The sequence below is a fragment of the Cetorhinus maximus genome, chromosome 9 (assembly GCF_964194155.1).
Source record: "Cetorhinus maximus chromosome 9, sCetMax3.hap1.1, whole genome shotgun sequence".
NCBI lineage: Eukaryota > Metazoa > Chordata > Chondrichthyes > Lamniformes > Cetorhinidae > Cetorhinus > Cetorhinus maximus.
This window is the reverse complement of record NC_135887.1, coordinates 84,136,722-84,150,139: the sequence shown is the minus strand read 5'-3', so window position 1 is coordinate 84,150,139 and position 13,418 is coordinate 84,136,722. Positions and strand designations below refer to the sequence as shown.

The window sequence follows — 13,418 nt, the reverse complement described above, 5'->3', positions numbered from 1 at the left end:
TTGTCACTAAGACATATCCACTCCCTGGGAGGAGCTTTAGATAAACCACTAGTCACATTTATGATACTCTGTGCTCCCTAGAAAATTTTGGAAAAAATGCTCAATTTATCTTCCAGTAAATTTTTCATACAGACTATGTGGGCCACTCTGTGATCTTTCATGTCACATTCTGAGCTGAAGATGGATTTGTAGAAACACACTTGAGCTGGGACAGATACTTGAAATGTAAGAAAATATAAAAGTACAAAGAAATCCATGCACATAAGCAATGCCATCTGTTTTGTGCTAGTGACAAACTGGAACCCTGAACACAACATGCTGTCAGTTTGAAAACTACTCAGGACATTTATTACTCAGATTTATTTTTGTACCAATTTATTTTTTTTTGCTCATCTGAAAGTGGTGATTTTTGCTGGGGTAGGGTCATCCACAGATGCCAAAAGACCAAGTAGTACCTCATCCAAATGGCTTTTCTTTATATGTGATCCAAGAATATGAGGCTGGCATGTTGCATTAAAGAGAATAGGAAAATCGCAGGCTGGTTAGCACAGAAGAGAAAATACCCAACCAGCGTCAGCAGGCCATTTAGCAGTGGCGGGAGGACATCAGAGCTGAGCTCAGTCCTGCTCTCTCCTGACATCTACCCACAGCCACTTTGCAGCAAGGATCACTGGAGTTACCAGCTTAATTTTTACCCCCACGCTGCCCTAAGTGCCAATGGAATGGCTGTACAGCAGCTCTGAGTGCGGTAAACTCAGGAGATTGAACCTGCGTAATTTTTTGCCTGTAGGACGCCTTACTCATTGGATGTTAGTTTTATCAGTCTGGCAGGGCATGTGGGGAGGAGAGTTATTAATTTTATCTTCCTTTGCAATGTACAAATGTATGTGATGAGGGTCACGTACTCTGCGAATTTGTACTGCCAATTCTTTGTCACTGCATCCTGCTGGAATAGTCTTGCCACCCACTCCTCATGTTTCTCATTACGTTCTTTAGCAGCCTTGCGCTGTGCTTCCTCTAGAATAAATTTCTCCAGTGTCGCCTGTTCCTGATCACGGTTCTTTATTGCTCTGGTCACTTGCTGCCACAGTCTAGAAGAATAATGGAAAGGATTACAAACTCCCCCTGTAATACCACTGCTGTATAGAACTCACTAGAAAAAAGAGGCATGCTAGTTCCCAGATATAAGGGGGTGCTGTTAAGAACCCACGAGTGCAGGGTCACATCACATCCTGTCACTGTATAGCATCCATTAACACAAGGATATGTAAAGACCTGACAGCTACACAGAAGCTATTAAAACAGCAAAACACTGGGTCCTGAATTGTGGGAGCTACGTAGAGCCCAGAAATAATGAATCATGCCAAGTCCTGCCTGATGTATTCAATATATTGCCATAGGAGGCTGCTGGGTCCCAGCTATTGGGTAGAATAAAACAGCCAGGGCTCAGCTGCTATAACGACTACATATTTGCAATATTGAAGATATAGATTACAACCCATTTCTCAACACAGCCTGTTGTATTTTGTAATCCTGAATGAATCATTTCATGTTGTTCATTTACAGATTAATAATTTTCAGTTTTTTTTTAATGGAGATCTGACTGAGTTCAGAGACATGCAGGTCAGGTCACAAGGTATTGAACATCCTACGGGATGCCTGCTCAGCCTGGTTAACTCTAAATACAATTGTTTGAGCAAAGTTAAATAAAGAGATGCTCCTTATCATATTTCTCAGAAACATCTCAAAATATTTCACATACATATAATTAATTTGAAGTGCAATGACTGTATAGTCAAATATGACAGTGGACCAGGCACAGCACATATAATAAGATGATCGACCAATTAATTTGTTTTTAGTTGTGTTAGTTGAGGGAGAAGTGTTGCTTAGAAGACTAGAACTGTCCATCCCAACAGGTAGAAGGGTGCTCACAACTTAACATGTCACCTTAGAGAGGGCACTGAAGCACTAGTGTAGAGCATGTGCTCAAATCCTGAATAGATCTTAAACTCACAATGTTCTGACTCAAAGGTAAGACTGAGCAAAACTGATTGAAGCATCAGTTAAATTGGGTTGAGATTGTAGCTTTAGACTTGCTACCTGAGCCTGCTTTGCAAAGGGAAAAGAATGAGGGAGTTCCTCTAGCCAATTTATGACTCTCTTGTAATAATTTGAATGGTATTTTCACCTCAAAACAGCCTTTCCTGTATCTAAAGCTGTGATATTATTGTCTCCTGTATGACATACCTTTCAGACTCAAAGTTGTCCTGCTCCTCCAACCATACAACGTGACGTATTAAACGTTGTTTCCGAATCTCATTGGTGACACTCCAAAACATAACAGAGAACCCAGTTTTTTTCTCATGGATACACACATCCCGGTCCTGTTGCACAATGGAAAAAAAAAGGCAAGGTGACAGGGAAATGCTCCTATTCGCCAAAGATTTTCTGGTGCCACCATCTGCTCATTCTACTTTCTGATGTTTTAATTGTTAGTTAAAGAACAGTTTTTGTGAATTTTATGCTACTCGTATTAAGGAAATGAATGACCACACAAGCATTCTTTATTCATGTGCAAAATGAATTAGACACAGAGTAAAACTCACTCAACACTGCTCCCAGGTCAGGTGTAGCAATAATTATATGCAGAGTAATGGTCTCTCTATCTACACTATCTCATCAGAGACACCCAGGTCTGGTATGGCAAGGGTTCTCAACCGAGGTCCATGGTCCCGTAGGCATCCGTGGGTAGTTTCAGAGTCCACCAAAAAATAACCAACAGAAACTCTTGTTTCATCCATCCTTTCAATCCACTGCCCTCCTGATCAATAACCTTAAGCTAACAGATACATTGGGACTAGGCCAACATGGACAACATTGAGATTATCATCAGCAGCACCAACAAGATTAGGATCTCCTCAATTCATTTGGTAAGGTGCAGTAGCCAGTGAGTAAGAAATAACCAGCAGTAAAAATGGAGTCACCAAAGTAAACACCCACTTGCCTTGGTGGGTGCTGGTAAAGCACAGGTTTGGGGCCTGGTTCAGGTCATATCCTGTATTAATTTGTCTCTGATGATATGTGTAAAAATAAAATTGAATTTAATTTCCAGTTATTAATCAAAGGGGTGGGATTAATATATGAATGTGTTTTGAAAGATTCATTGGACAGATGGGGAGAAATTGTGATAACAGAAAAGCCACTAAAAACAGAACTTTGATTTTGTCTTCAAGCCCAAAATGGCTGCAAGCACTTACCCAGTGTCCCTCGAGTGTGGCCTGTACCTCTTCTCCCAGTGTTATCTTTCCTGTGATCTGGTTCACAGTATCACTGCCTCCCAGAAAAGGCTGCCAGTAAACAGGATGTAATTATAATTGGAACTGCATCAGTAAATCAGAATAAACCAGAGACTCTTGGTGCAGCAGGTGTGATTTACTGCAGTTACAAGAAATGTTTGCTAAGTATTTGTGCAACTGTCAAAAGTCTGTTTACAAGAGCCCTTGGACATAAAGGATAGATTTGTCTGAACCTCACCTGGGCATTAATCTGATGGAGCAGATTGCTAGTTGTATGCTCATTTCAATGGATCAATAGGCTCTACAACAAGCAGAGGGAGTAAGGGGAGTGGCATAGTGGTATTGTCACTGGACTAGTATTCCAGAGACCCAGGGTAATGCTCTGGGACCTGGGTTCAAATCCCTGCAGATTGTGAAATTTGAATTTAATAAAAATCTGGATTTTTATTGTTTAATTGTTCTAATTGTTGTAAAAACCCATCTGGTTCACTAATGCCCTTTAGGGAAGGAAATCTACAGTCCTTACCTGGTCTCACAGACCCACAGCAATGTGGTTGACTCTTAAAAATACCCTCTGAATGAGGGCAATTAGGAATGGGCAATAAGTGCTGGCTAGCCAGCGATGCCCACATCCCATGAATGAATTAAAAAAAGATAATCTACAAGATAAAAGACATTTTAAATCTTAAAGACATTTCAGTTTTTAAGTGTCCTTTAATGCAATTGTACATGATATATTAATGTGATAAAGCAGCCACCAGGTCTCCCTCTTACCTTTAGCTTGAACTCGAGCTCTGCCTTGTAGTGGGTTTTCTCACACTCAATAGTTATCTTCCCTCCCATCTCCAGGGTCAGTGTTCCATACAAAAGCCCTGGGACATAAATGGTGAATAAATATTGATACTCGGGTGGTGGCAATACAATGATAACTTCTTTTTTTCCTTATGGTGAATGTTGGAAGAATATTTAACCATGTGGATTGATTTTGGTGGAAAGCAAAGCTCACCTCACTATATAGTCCCTGATCAGCCTGAACTTTGCACAGGGAGTGCAGTAAAGAGGGCTTCAGATCATGTGGTATATTAAGGGCCAATACTAAAAATAAAGAATTATGCCACAATCTGCATACAAGTGCATAAAAATGTTGGGGTCTTGTTCCAAACTCAAAAGTAGTCAGATAATATTTAGCCTTTACAAAGGCTGTTTGGGGTTGGGGAAGGAATGATGGGCATGGTTCAATGAATGAATGGCACAACGAGAGCAGGACAAGGGGCACAGCATCAGGATTGTGAAAAAAAAAATCAAGTTGGACATCAACAACAATTTACATTTCTACAGTGCTCTTTTCTTACAGCATGTCCCAAAGACTGGTGGATCGTATCAAACAGCATGTCCCAGATGCTGTTCGCAAGGGCAAGGCACAGACCATACCCAACCAGCCCGTGCGTGCAAAACTTGAAACACAGTGTCCAACATTAGATGTGATTCCATGATTGGACAACATTTGATAAATAACCCTCAGTGTGCTAAGAATTACGCTGATGACCAACTTAAGATTGTCAATTGGGCTCGCAGTGTGGCACATTTGTGTGTACGAAGTTACATATATTAATACACAGGGCTCTGTTCTTTGCAGGCAGAAAGAACATGTTGCTACACATATTGCTCCTGTTTCAGCTAACCAAAATAAGTGACAGCCATTTGCTGCGTCATTCCTCAGGGCAATGCCTTGACCAATCAGGATCAAGTTGCCTGGTTTAAATTTCAAACAATGCTTGGCAGTTAACTGTCAGTCACAATCATTGGTGCATTCTTCATGGCAACACCTCTACCAATCAGAGTCCACCTGCCAACCAATCAGTACTCTCTTCTCAAACAGAATAAGTTATCGTTCATATTGGTATTCTTGTGAAGTGTCCGAATGAGTGCAAGACGAAAAGCTTTGACTTCTCTTTATTCAGCAAAATAAACTGAAGTGTCAGGGACCATAAATGCACAGTTCAAGACAAAGGTCTTGTGGAGGTATTTGAACACAGGGATGGAGGTAGCGAAACTAAGGAAAGCAGCTCCAGATGGTGGGGCAAGGTGGCCAAACGAGTATTCACTAATGGTGGAGTGGACTGTGGGGGAAACAAATGAGGCTAAAGAAAGTTGTGGCATATCTGTCTCTTCATGTTGGATAGGCGTTTGAAAAGAGTCCAACAGCTATGGCATCAGGAGGTATTTCTTTACACAGGTGATTGTCAGTTGCAAGAAATTGCCAGCAAGATTAATTCAACCCAGACTACTGCCCAGAACATTCTAGGAACAGCTAGAGGCTGTAATGGGAAGATAGTACGGTTGGTATTCCGAAATGATGTGCTCAACTGAGCTGAAAGGCCTCCCTGATCCTATTTCGAGAGTTGTATTCCAGTTCTGTGCCGTGGTGTGCAGCCATGAATCATAGAGGCACCATGCCCACAGCAGATGGAGCTCTACCTTTACAATGTGCATATGGCATGGTGATAATGTAATCCTCCTGTCTGTTCAGGAACCATAGTCGTGCTTTCCCATCCAATATGGCAGACATTGAATTTCCTGCACGAGAGAAAGAAAAAGGTCTTTGGAGAATGGACCAGCTTAAACCTCTATGGTCTAAAGAGAGTGAGCATTCTAGCAGGACGTGTGACACCAGTATGTCAATCATTAAGTTCACATAATCTGGGATCCTCTTTGCCATTATTTGTCTGAGCTTCGAGAATTATTTTAAAAACATTTTTGTGCTAATCACAATGGGTATTTAGTAGTGGGGAATGGAGCACCATTCATTTCAGATCTGAGGCAGATTAAAGCTTCCTCTACACTGAAATAAAACACTTGCATTCATACAGCCTTTCATTACCTCAGGACATCCCAATGTGCTTTACAGTTGCTGAAGTATAACCAAGTGACTCAATGCATTTCAGCTCCAAGATCACAAGGGCATCTCTGTAACTGTTTATTCCCGTTGCTGCGAGATTGCTATTTGATACTCAAATAGGGCAAATTAATGCTCATAGTCCATACTCGTTTGGGACTGCTCAAACACATTTCACATAATGAGTAGTTCCATAATCCTATGCTAGCAATTGGGAACCATTCTCGTTGGAACTATATGCTGGAGGATTGGAGTTACAGTAATAGTGTACCTATCTCTGATCTGCACTCCCTTTGCACTTAGCTTGGATACAAATATGGGTGAAAGTTCAGTGTTTGTAAAGTTCTGGTAAAATAAACAGTAATTGGGACCATCTTGTTATTCACACTCAAGATGCCCATTTGATACTATCAACCATTTCCACTGCAGGGAAAGCCTCCCCATTACTACGATTATCACCCAACTTCTTCCCTGACTCTACCCCCCCCCACAAGATACTTATTAGAAGATCCCGATTACTGTGAAATACCTTACCATAGAACTTGGAGCGGGCCAGGATAGAGCCACTGATACAGAAATTGTCCTTCCTGTTACTGACATAAAAGGCAGACACTGGAGGATGATGGGATACCTGTGATGGAGCAGAAAGGGCAGTCAGTTTGGGAACTTTATGACCATTTGGAAAATATTCCTTAACGGAAGGGAGTCCTATATGGATGCCTGTGACCCAACACCCCTTTCCCCTAAAAGGAAACTTGTAAAACATCCTGATCTCACATCTTTCTCTGATATTGATTGCTATGATCCCAGCTGATGTTACTACTGGACAAGTCAGGTCCCAGGACGGAACCTGGCTTGATAGATCATACCTTTAATTTTTTTTGTTTAGAGATGTGGAGAATGGCTACTGAACAAAGTCACAGAGCCTGTTGATGAACTTTTAATGAAAAGAATAAACATTTATTAAACAAGAAAAGATGCACTATATTACACTACTCCTTCACCCACAACTATACCTTTATAGATATATACAGATTTGTAAAGATAACTTAAGTTACAAAACCTACCTTATACTCTAATGTTCACAATAAGCATACAGTCCATGTAAACCAATACGTGACCTGTGGTTGTACACATCACACTCTGAAACCAAGTGGCATATGCCACAAAGCAACTTCTATGGATCTCTCATTAACTCCCCCCAAGGTGCTTGTCACACTGCGAGTCAACCTCTCTCACTGAGCTTCGTCTTTCACATGAGGATTTCCAATTTCCACACTCAAGGAACTCACCTTGGAATTTTCTCCGAAGCTATGCTTTCACTTGGACATCTTCAACATGGATCCACCTCTAAAGGTTTGAACTCTCCTTCCGATGTTCTCCTCCCCTGGATCTCTACATGCATTCAGGCTTCGCCTTCCACGCACTCTCTCAGATACTCAGCCATGCCAACTGCACACCACTGCTTCACAGGCCTGTAGTAAGGAGTCACCAACTTTTGACTGTCTTCTCGAATCTTCTGGCTTCTCACAAGCCGACTTGCCTTGATTCTGCTCCCCGCAGCTTTCTCTCTCTAATTTGGAGCCTTTTCCTCTGCTTACTCTCAATTCCACTGAACAGGACCAGTTCAGATTCCTGTTCTTTTCCCTTGACTTCACTGCCTATCTGGAACTATCTTCTGCCCAGTTCCCTGGTTTTTGGGACTTTCTTCTTTTCTTTGGAACCTGCTCCCTGCAGCTACCTTCCTGCCTGCTCTGGCAGTTCCTGTGGAATTCCTCTACCAACTGAAATCAAACTGCTTTTCTGTCTCTCCCTGTCTCTGAGGGCCCTCTGTTGCTAGGCAACAGCACAGTTTTTCCTACTTTGTTTTAGCTTCCCTAAACCACTTCAAGGATGGTAAAACCTCATTAAATGCAGGTACACAAACAGCTCCAGATCTGCTGACCCCACCTCACGGAGATAACTTTAAATGAAACAGACTCAGGTTTCACCCTTTTAACCCACAAATAGAAAAAACATAAATTCAACTTAAAGCTACAGCTTACTCCTAACGCACACAAATATACATATGACTTACTTAAAATTATCTCTAGTTCCTAACACTGATGAAGGCATTTCTGTTTCCCACTAAGCATCTCTTTGATATCCCTATCTTCCTCCAACCCCCAGGACTCTTCTCCTCACCACCACCATTGCTCATCTAACACTATTTTTACATTTTTATTCCCTGGAATCTACATTTCTTTATATCCAATACCTATCCAACATCCCCATTGAAACAGATCAGTTCCTAACACATGCCTGACATCCCTTTCAGACAGACCCACCCAACTTTTACAGAAACAAAATACTACAGATGTTGGAAATCTAAAATAAAAATCAAAAAATTTGGAAATACTCAGCAGGTCAGGCGATTCAAGTCAATGACCTTTTGTTTCCATTCTAACACTTGTATGATATCTCACCCAAAGAAGGAATTATAATAATTCAAAACAGTCAACCATTTCCCTTTCAAAGTTGATTAGTATTTGCGTGATGTAAGTCAGAATATATATGTAGGACCCAAAACCAGTCTGGACAGACATCATTGATATTTTACATTACACGGCCTTCCATGTAGAGAGTTATAGCATACATCAATTTAAAGAGAGGGTTACCTGCTCTGCAATATAGAAGGTGCGGCTGTCAGTTTTAGGATGGTACCAGTAGCAGCGAAAAGTTTCTCCCAGAATAGGATTATACGGTTTTTTCAGACCCTGCAGGAAACAAAGGACTTGACAAAAAAGGAAAATGAGACCATCCATCATCCCTGCCTGTGTGAGACATCCTCAAAATGGCTGTCAATCTGGCTTCAGTTAATTTCAAATTCAGGCTCAGCTTTGGAGGGTGGAATCTTGGCCCCAGAATTTGAATCTGAAGGCCATGGTATGGAAACCAGAACATAGCTGATTCCCGTTCATGGCCAGGAGCATGGCTGAAAGGCACTGGAAACTGAGTAAAATAGTTACCAGCTACTGATCCTAATTTCCTAAATTTGTATTCTTCGAAGATATGATCTGTATACAGTTATAATGCAAATAGCCTTTCTCAATGGAAGATTGTTTAAAATATTCAATATATTCAACTGACTAGCACTGCAGCAATGAATAGTGTGCCTGTGTGCAGTAACAGGGTGCAGGGTGTAATGTAACAATTTTGAGCATATCTGGTGCATAACTGACTTTGTCATTCATTGCTTGAACTGACTCAATCATGTTGAGCATTCCTGTAATTATGTCTCCTTCCTCACACCTGCTGTTCTTGACCTTGGGAATCAGCCTTGCATTTTAAATCTGCCATCTGTAGTTTCTCCTCCCTCTCTACTTGTGTCTTCTCCAAGCTTATATCTTCGAACATGAACACTTCTTGCTCCTTTAATCCTCTCCATCCCCATTGAATATCTGACCACTCAACAGACCCTCCTCATCCCAAGCATGTCAAAATCATAAATGGTTCTCTAAACTCAGGCACCATCCCCTTTTGAAATCACCATCATTACCCCTTCCTCCAAAAGCCTAGACTTGATCCATCTGCCCTCTCCAAATACTGCAACTCCCTTTCCTCTCTGAGCTCACAAACATCTCTTCATTATACAGCTCAATGCTCTTCTTTACCCACATTTTGCTCTGACTCTCCAATCCAGTTTCCTCTTGCTCATAGAACCAATACTACCCTGGCAATGTCAAATTACGTTGTTTGTGACTGTAATCAGAATGCATTATTCCGTCCTGTCTCTTCACCGTGTTTAATTTGGTTGACCATATCAGTGCTTCATTGTTTTATCTCTATTACCTTTAGACTGCCTTCACTCCACAACGTCACCCCCAGAAATACAAAAAATCTATTCTTGTCCCCCCCTCCTCCTTCTTATCTACCTGTTGCCTTCAGTGACTTCACCCGCATGCATAGGATCAGCTTCTAAAATGTATTATGATGACACCCAGCTCTACCGCTCCACCACTATTCCTTGCAATCACATCTATATTGTCAGATTGCCTGTTTGCACCAAGTTATGCATGAGTTAAAATATCCTCCAACTGAACATCGAGAAGATCAAAGCCACCATTTTCACCCCCTTCCAAAATATCTGGTCCCTTGGCACTGACTCTACTCCCCAACCGTCTGCTCAGGTTCAACTAGATCATGGAAAAATTGGCTGGGTTTCAAATCTTTCATCCTATCCGTCAACCAGATAATTTGCTTCCACTTCTAAAACATTGGTAGCCTTCCACCTCAGCCCCACCATGCTCTTATCGCCACTAGGTTCAATTTCCCCAATGTCCTCCCTTCCTAACTTCCACAACTCCAATGCCAAAAACTCAGCCACCCACGTCTTGTCATTTGCTCAGCCCTGCTTGCCTGTCACTCGCATCTTCAGGTTTTGCAAAGTTAATCCAGAATTACATAAACTGAGCAAATTCTAGAAGACTGACAGAAGTCCCAATCAGTTGTCATAATGGGAGGCTGCAAAACAAATTTCCAGGGGCAAGAATCTCTGAGTAGAGTGCCGTCCCTCCAATCTCCTACCCACTGGAACCCATCACATTTCCCCTTAGCTTCTTTCTCCTGATAACTGCCCTACTGGTCTTGATACTGCCTTACCTTTGGTTTCTTGTAAAATCCAGACAGGTACCATCGCAGAACCTGTTTAATGCGACCATACGCATTCTCTTCAAGGGCAGCTCTGGGGAAATATAGAAATCAGACCTCAGAAGTTTTAACTACAGGTAATTGCAGAGAGGGGACTATACATTCATTCATGGTTTGCAAAACTCAAGCACCTTCTGTAAGCTGAAACATTCAAATAAACTTCAGCATTTTAAGCCATCCACTGCGAACCTTGGACAACCAGAGTTTTCAAAGGCTGTGGCCACGTTAAGGTTGGCTGCACTTCAACCTATATTTTCTCAATATCTGGCACAGTGAAGTTAGAGTGTCCGAGGAATTTGTTGCTAGACGAACTTTTGGTGAATATCAAAAGGAATGCCAGTACAGGAGAAAGAAAGTTTCCATTTTTAATAACCAGTGTCAGTATTAAACCTTTCTAGGTTACGTATAGCATAGTTAGTGCAGGTTTCATGGCATTTTAATTCTGTTTCAAGGTTAGCATTAACATTACGAGGAGTTTTATCTTTACCATAGGATGAGGGCTGATGCTTCTACTCAAACTATAGATTGTTTAGTTTTACAAGTTTTTTTTCAGTTGCCTGTGGATGCTGGGGAAAGCCTGATTTGTAGAAGTATACACTGGACTATAACAGATGAAAGAGCTGTTAATTCTGGCAATAACCCACAACTCGTTGGGGTACTCTGTTTGGAAAACGAGGCAAATGTTCAGGTTGAAAGGGTAATGTTGAAAAATTAGTGGGAGATAAACTCCAAGTGGAGCTGGTAAAGATAGTGAATGGTTGACTTTTCCCTGAGAAATAAAAAAGGACGGAAATCTTACAATTACTTCACTATCTTCAATTTGCTTGCATCATACTGCGTGAGACAAGCATTCCCTTATGCTACCGCACAAGGCTTGTAATTTCTCAGTGACACATTATAAGTTCAATTAATAAAAATCAGGTTTTCATAATGTGGTTGTGGAATGATTGCAGGCTGTCACAGCAGAAGCATACATAGCAGTTAAAGCATATGGGAACCTGGTACTTGTGATTAGAGACAGAGTACAAAAGCCAGGGTGTTGTACTAAGCCTACATATAAAACAAACCATCCAGCCCCAGCTGAAATGATCACATGACTGATTTGTAAGCTTTCTATCCTTTTTCATATTTTTCTTGTTACTATATGTTGTAAAGTCAATGCAGTTAAGCTCTGCCACATCAAACACCCATAGGTCAAGTGGCAAGGATGGGTTAGGTGCTTCCTCCACACCATACATCAAGTACTCCCAAGCCACATATGGCACATTTAAATATTGTGCAAAGTTCCCTCTGCATAGTCTTAATGAAGCATTTTCTACTGTACCAGAAAGACATTTTTTCTTTTCTCCATTGTTTTGGTTCCTTTCAGTGAGACTATCAATTTAGCTCCAATAACATTTTATATCCCGAATAGCACAGAAACAAGCAACTCTCAAACCATCCATGAGCTGAATTGCAACCCAAGTCTAACAACCTACACACCAATTCCTTAAGGATCTTAGGGGCTGAATTTTCCCTTTGGCGTGCGGGGGCGGGCCCCACACGTCCACGCGTAAAATGACGCGCGGTGACGTTGGGGGCGCCCCAACCTCACCACACACCGTCGCGATATTTCACTGGGCGGGCGCGTGATGATGTCCGACACACGCCCGCCATTAATTAACGGGCAAGTGAAGGCCCTTGAGGCGCCAATCGACACCGATTTTTCGGCGCCTGTGCGACCTTCAGCTCGGCGCACGGGCGCAATGGGCAGGCGGGTAGGACACATTTGTATTAACCTCATCCACGGGTGGGATAAGAGGGCTCACTGGGGTCGCGAGTGTGCACAGTCAAGCATTTATTTCTGAAAGTTTTTGAAACTTGCCTATATGACCTGCAGTACTTCAAAATGCATACCAGCTGCTTTTCCTGGACTCTTAACGTTCAGGTCAGCACTCTGCAGTGAGTAATCTGTTCTGGGCCTGCAGGTTTCAGGAAGCCTTCCCTTAGCCTGGGAATAGGAACTGCATTCTCCACCTGAGGAGGAAGGGAGGGCTAGCAGAGAGAGGAGGCCAGGATTGCACACTCAGCCTCCAGGGGAGCCACCTTTGAGAGGACAGGCGCAGGCACAAGGGGCGAAGGGCCAAGAGATAGACCAAGGCGGAAGAGGCCGCAGAAGACACCATTATCCTGCTGCCAGGGTATACAGGCGGCAAAGCAGCTACCTCAATATGTCTGAGGTGCAGTGCTGAAAGAGGCTCCGTCTCTCAAAGGAGACAGTCAACTATATATGTCAGATGATAGGGCCTGAGACCTCCGCTAACTGTGTGGGTGGACACCCCATGCCAGTGGCTCTGATGGTCACAGCTGCCCTCAACTTCTATACCTCTGGTTCCTTCCAGGGGGTTGGTGGTGGATCTCCCAATCAGCTGTGGTGGAGAGAACCATCGGTCTCAAGATATGCCTCCGATGCCTGGACTGCTCATTGGGCGCACGCCAGTACCCCCCAGATCGTGTCTCAGTGATAGTGGTTGCATGCTGCACTCTCTACAATC

At 42.4% G+C, this 13,418-nt stretch overlaps 1 protein-coding gene across 6 annotated transcripts in view; it reads right to left on the bottom strand.

Annotated features, from left to right (window-relative positions):
• Window positions 1-13,418, bottom strand: part of LOC144684763 (oxysterol-binding protein-related protein 8-like) — a 222,066-nt gene that overhangs the window by 11,630 nt on the left and 197,018 nt on the right. For all 6 annotated transcript variants that reach the window (XM_078548957.1, XM_078548960.1, XM_078548956.1 and 3 more), the window contains 8 exons: window positions 10,837-10,918; window positions 8,853-8,951; window positions 6,730-6,826; window positions 5,778-5,876; window positions 4,074-4,171; window positions 3,261-3,350; window positions 2,251-2,387; window positions 906-1,091 (listed from right to left, as the gene is read on the bottom strand). In XM_078548957.1, the coding sequence (XP_078405083.1) occupies window positions 906-1,091; window positions 2,251-2,387; window positions 3,261-3,350; window positions 4,074-4,171; window positions 5,778-5,876; window positions 6,730-6,826; window positions 8,853-8,951; window positions 10,837-10,918 (888 nt within the window). The remainder of the gene's footprint in view (window positions 1-905; window positions 1,092-2,250; window positions 2,388-3,260; window positions 3,351-4,073; window positions 4,172-5,777; window positions 5,877-6,729; window positions 6,827-8,852; window positions 8,952-10,836; window positions 10,919-13,418) is intronic.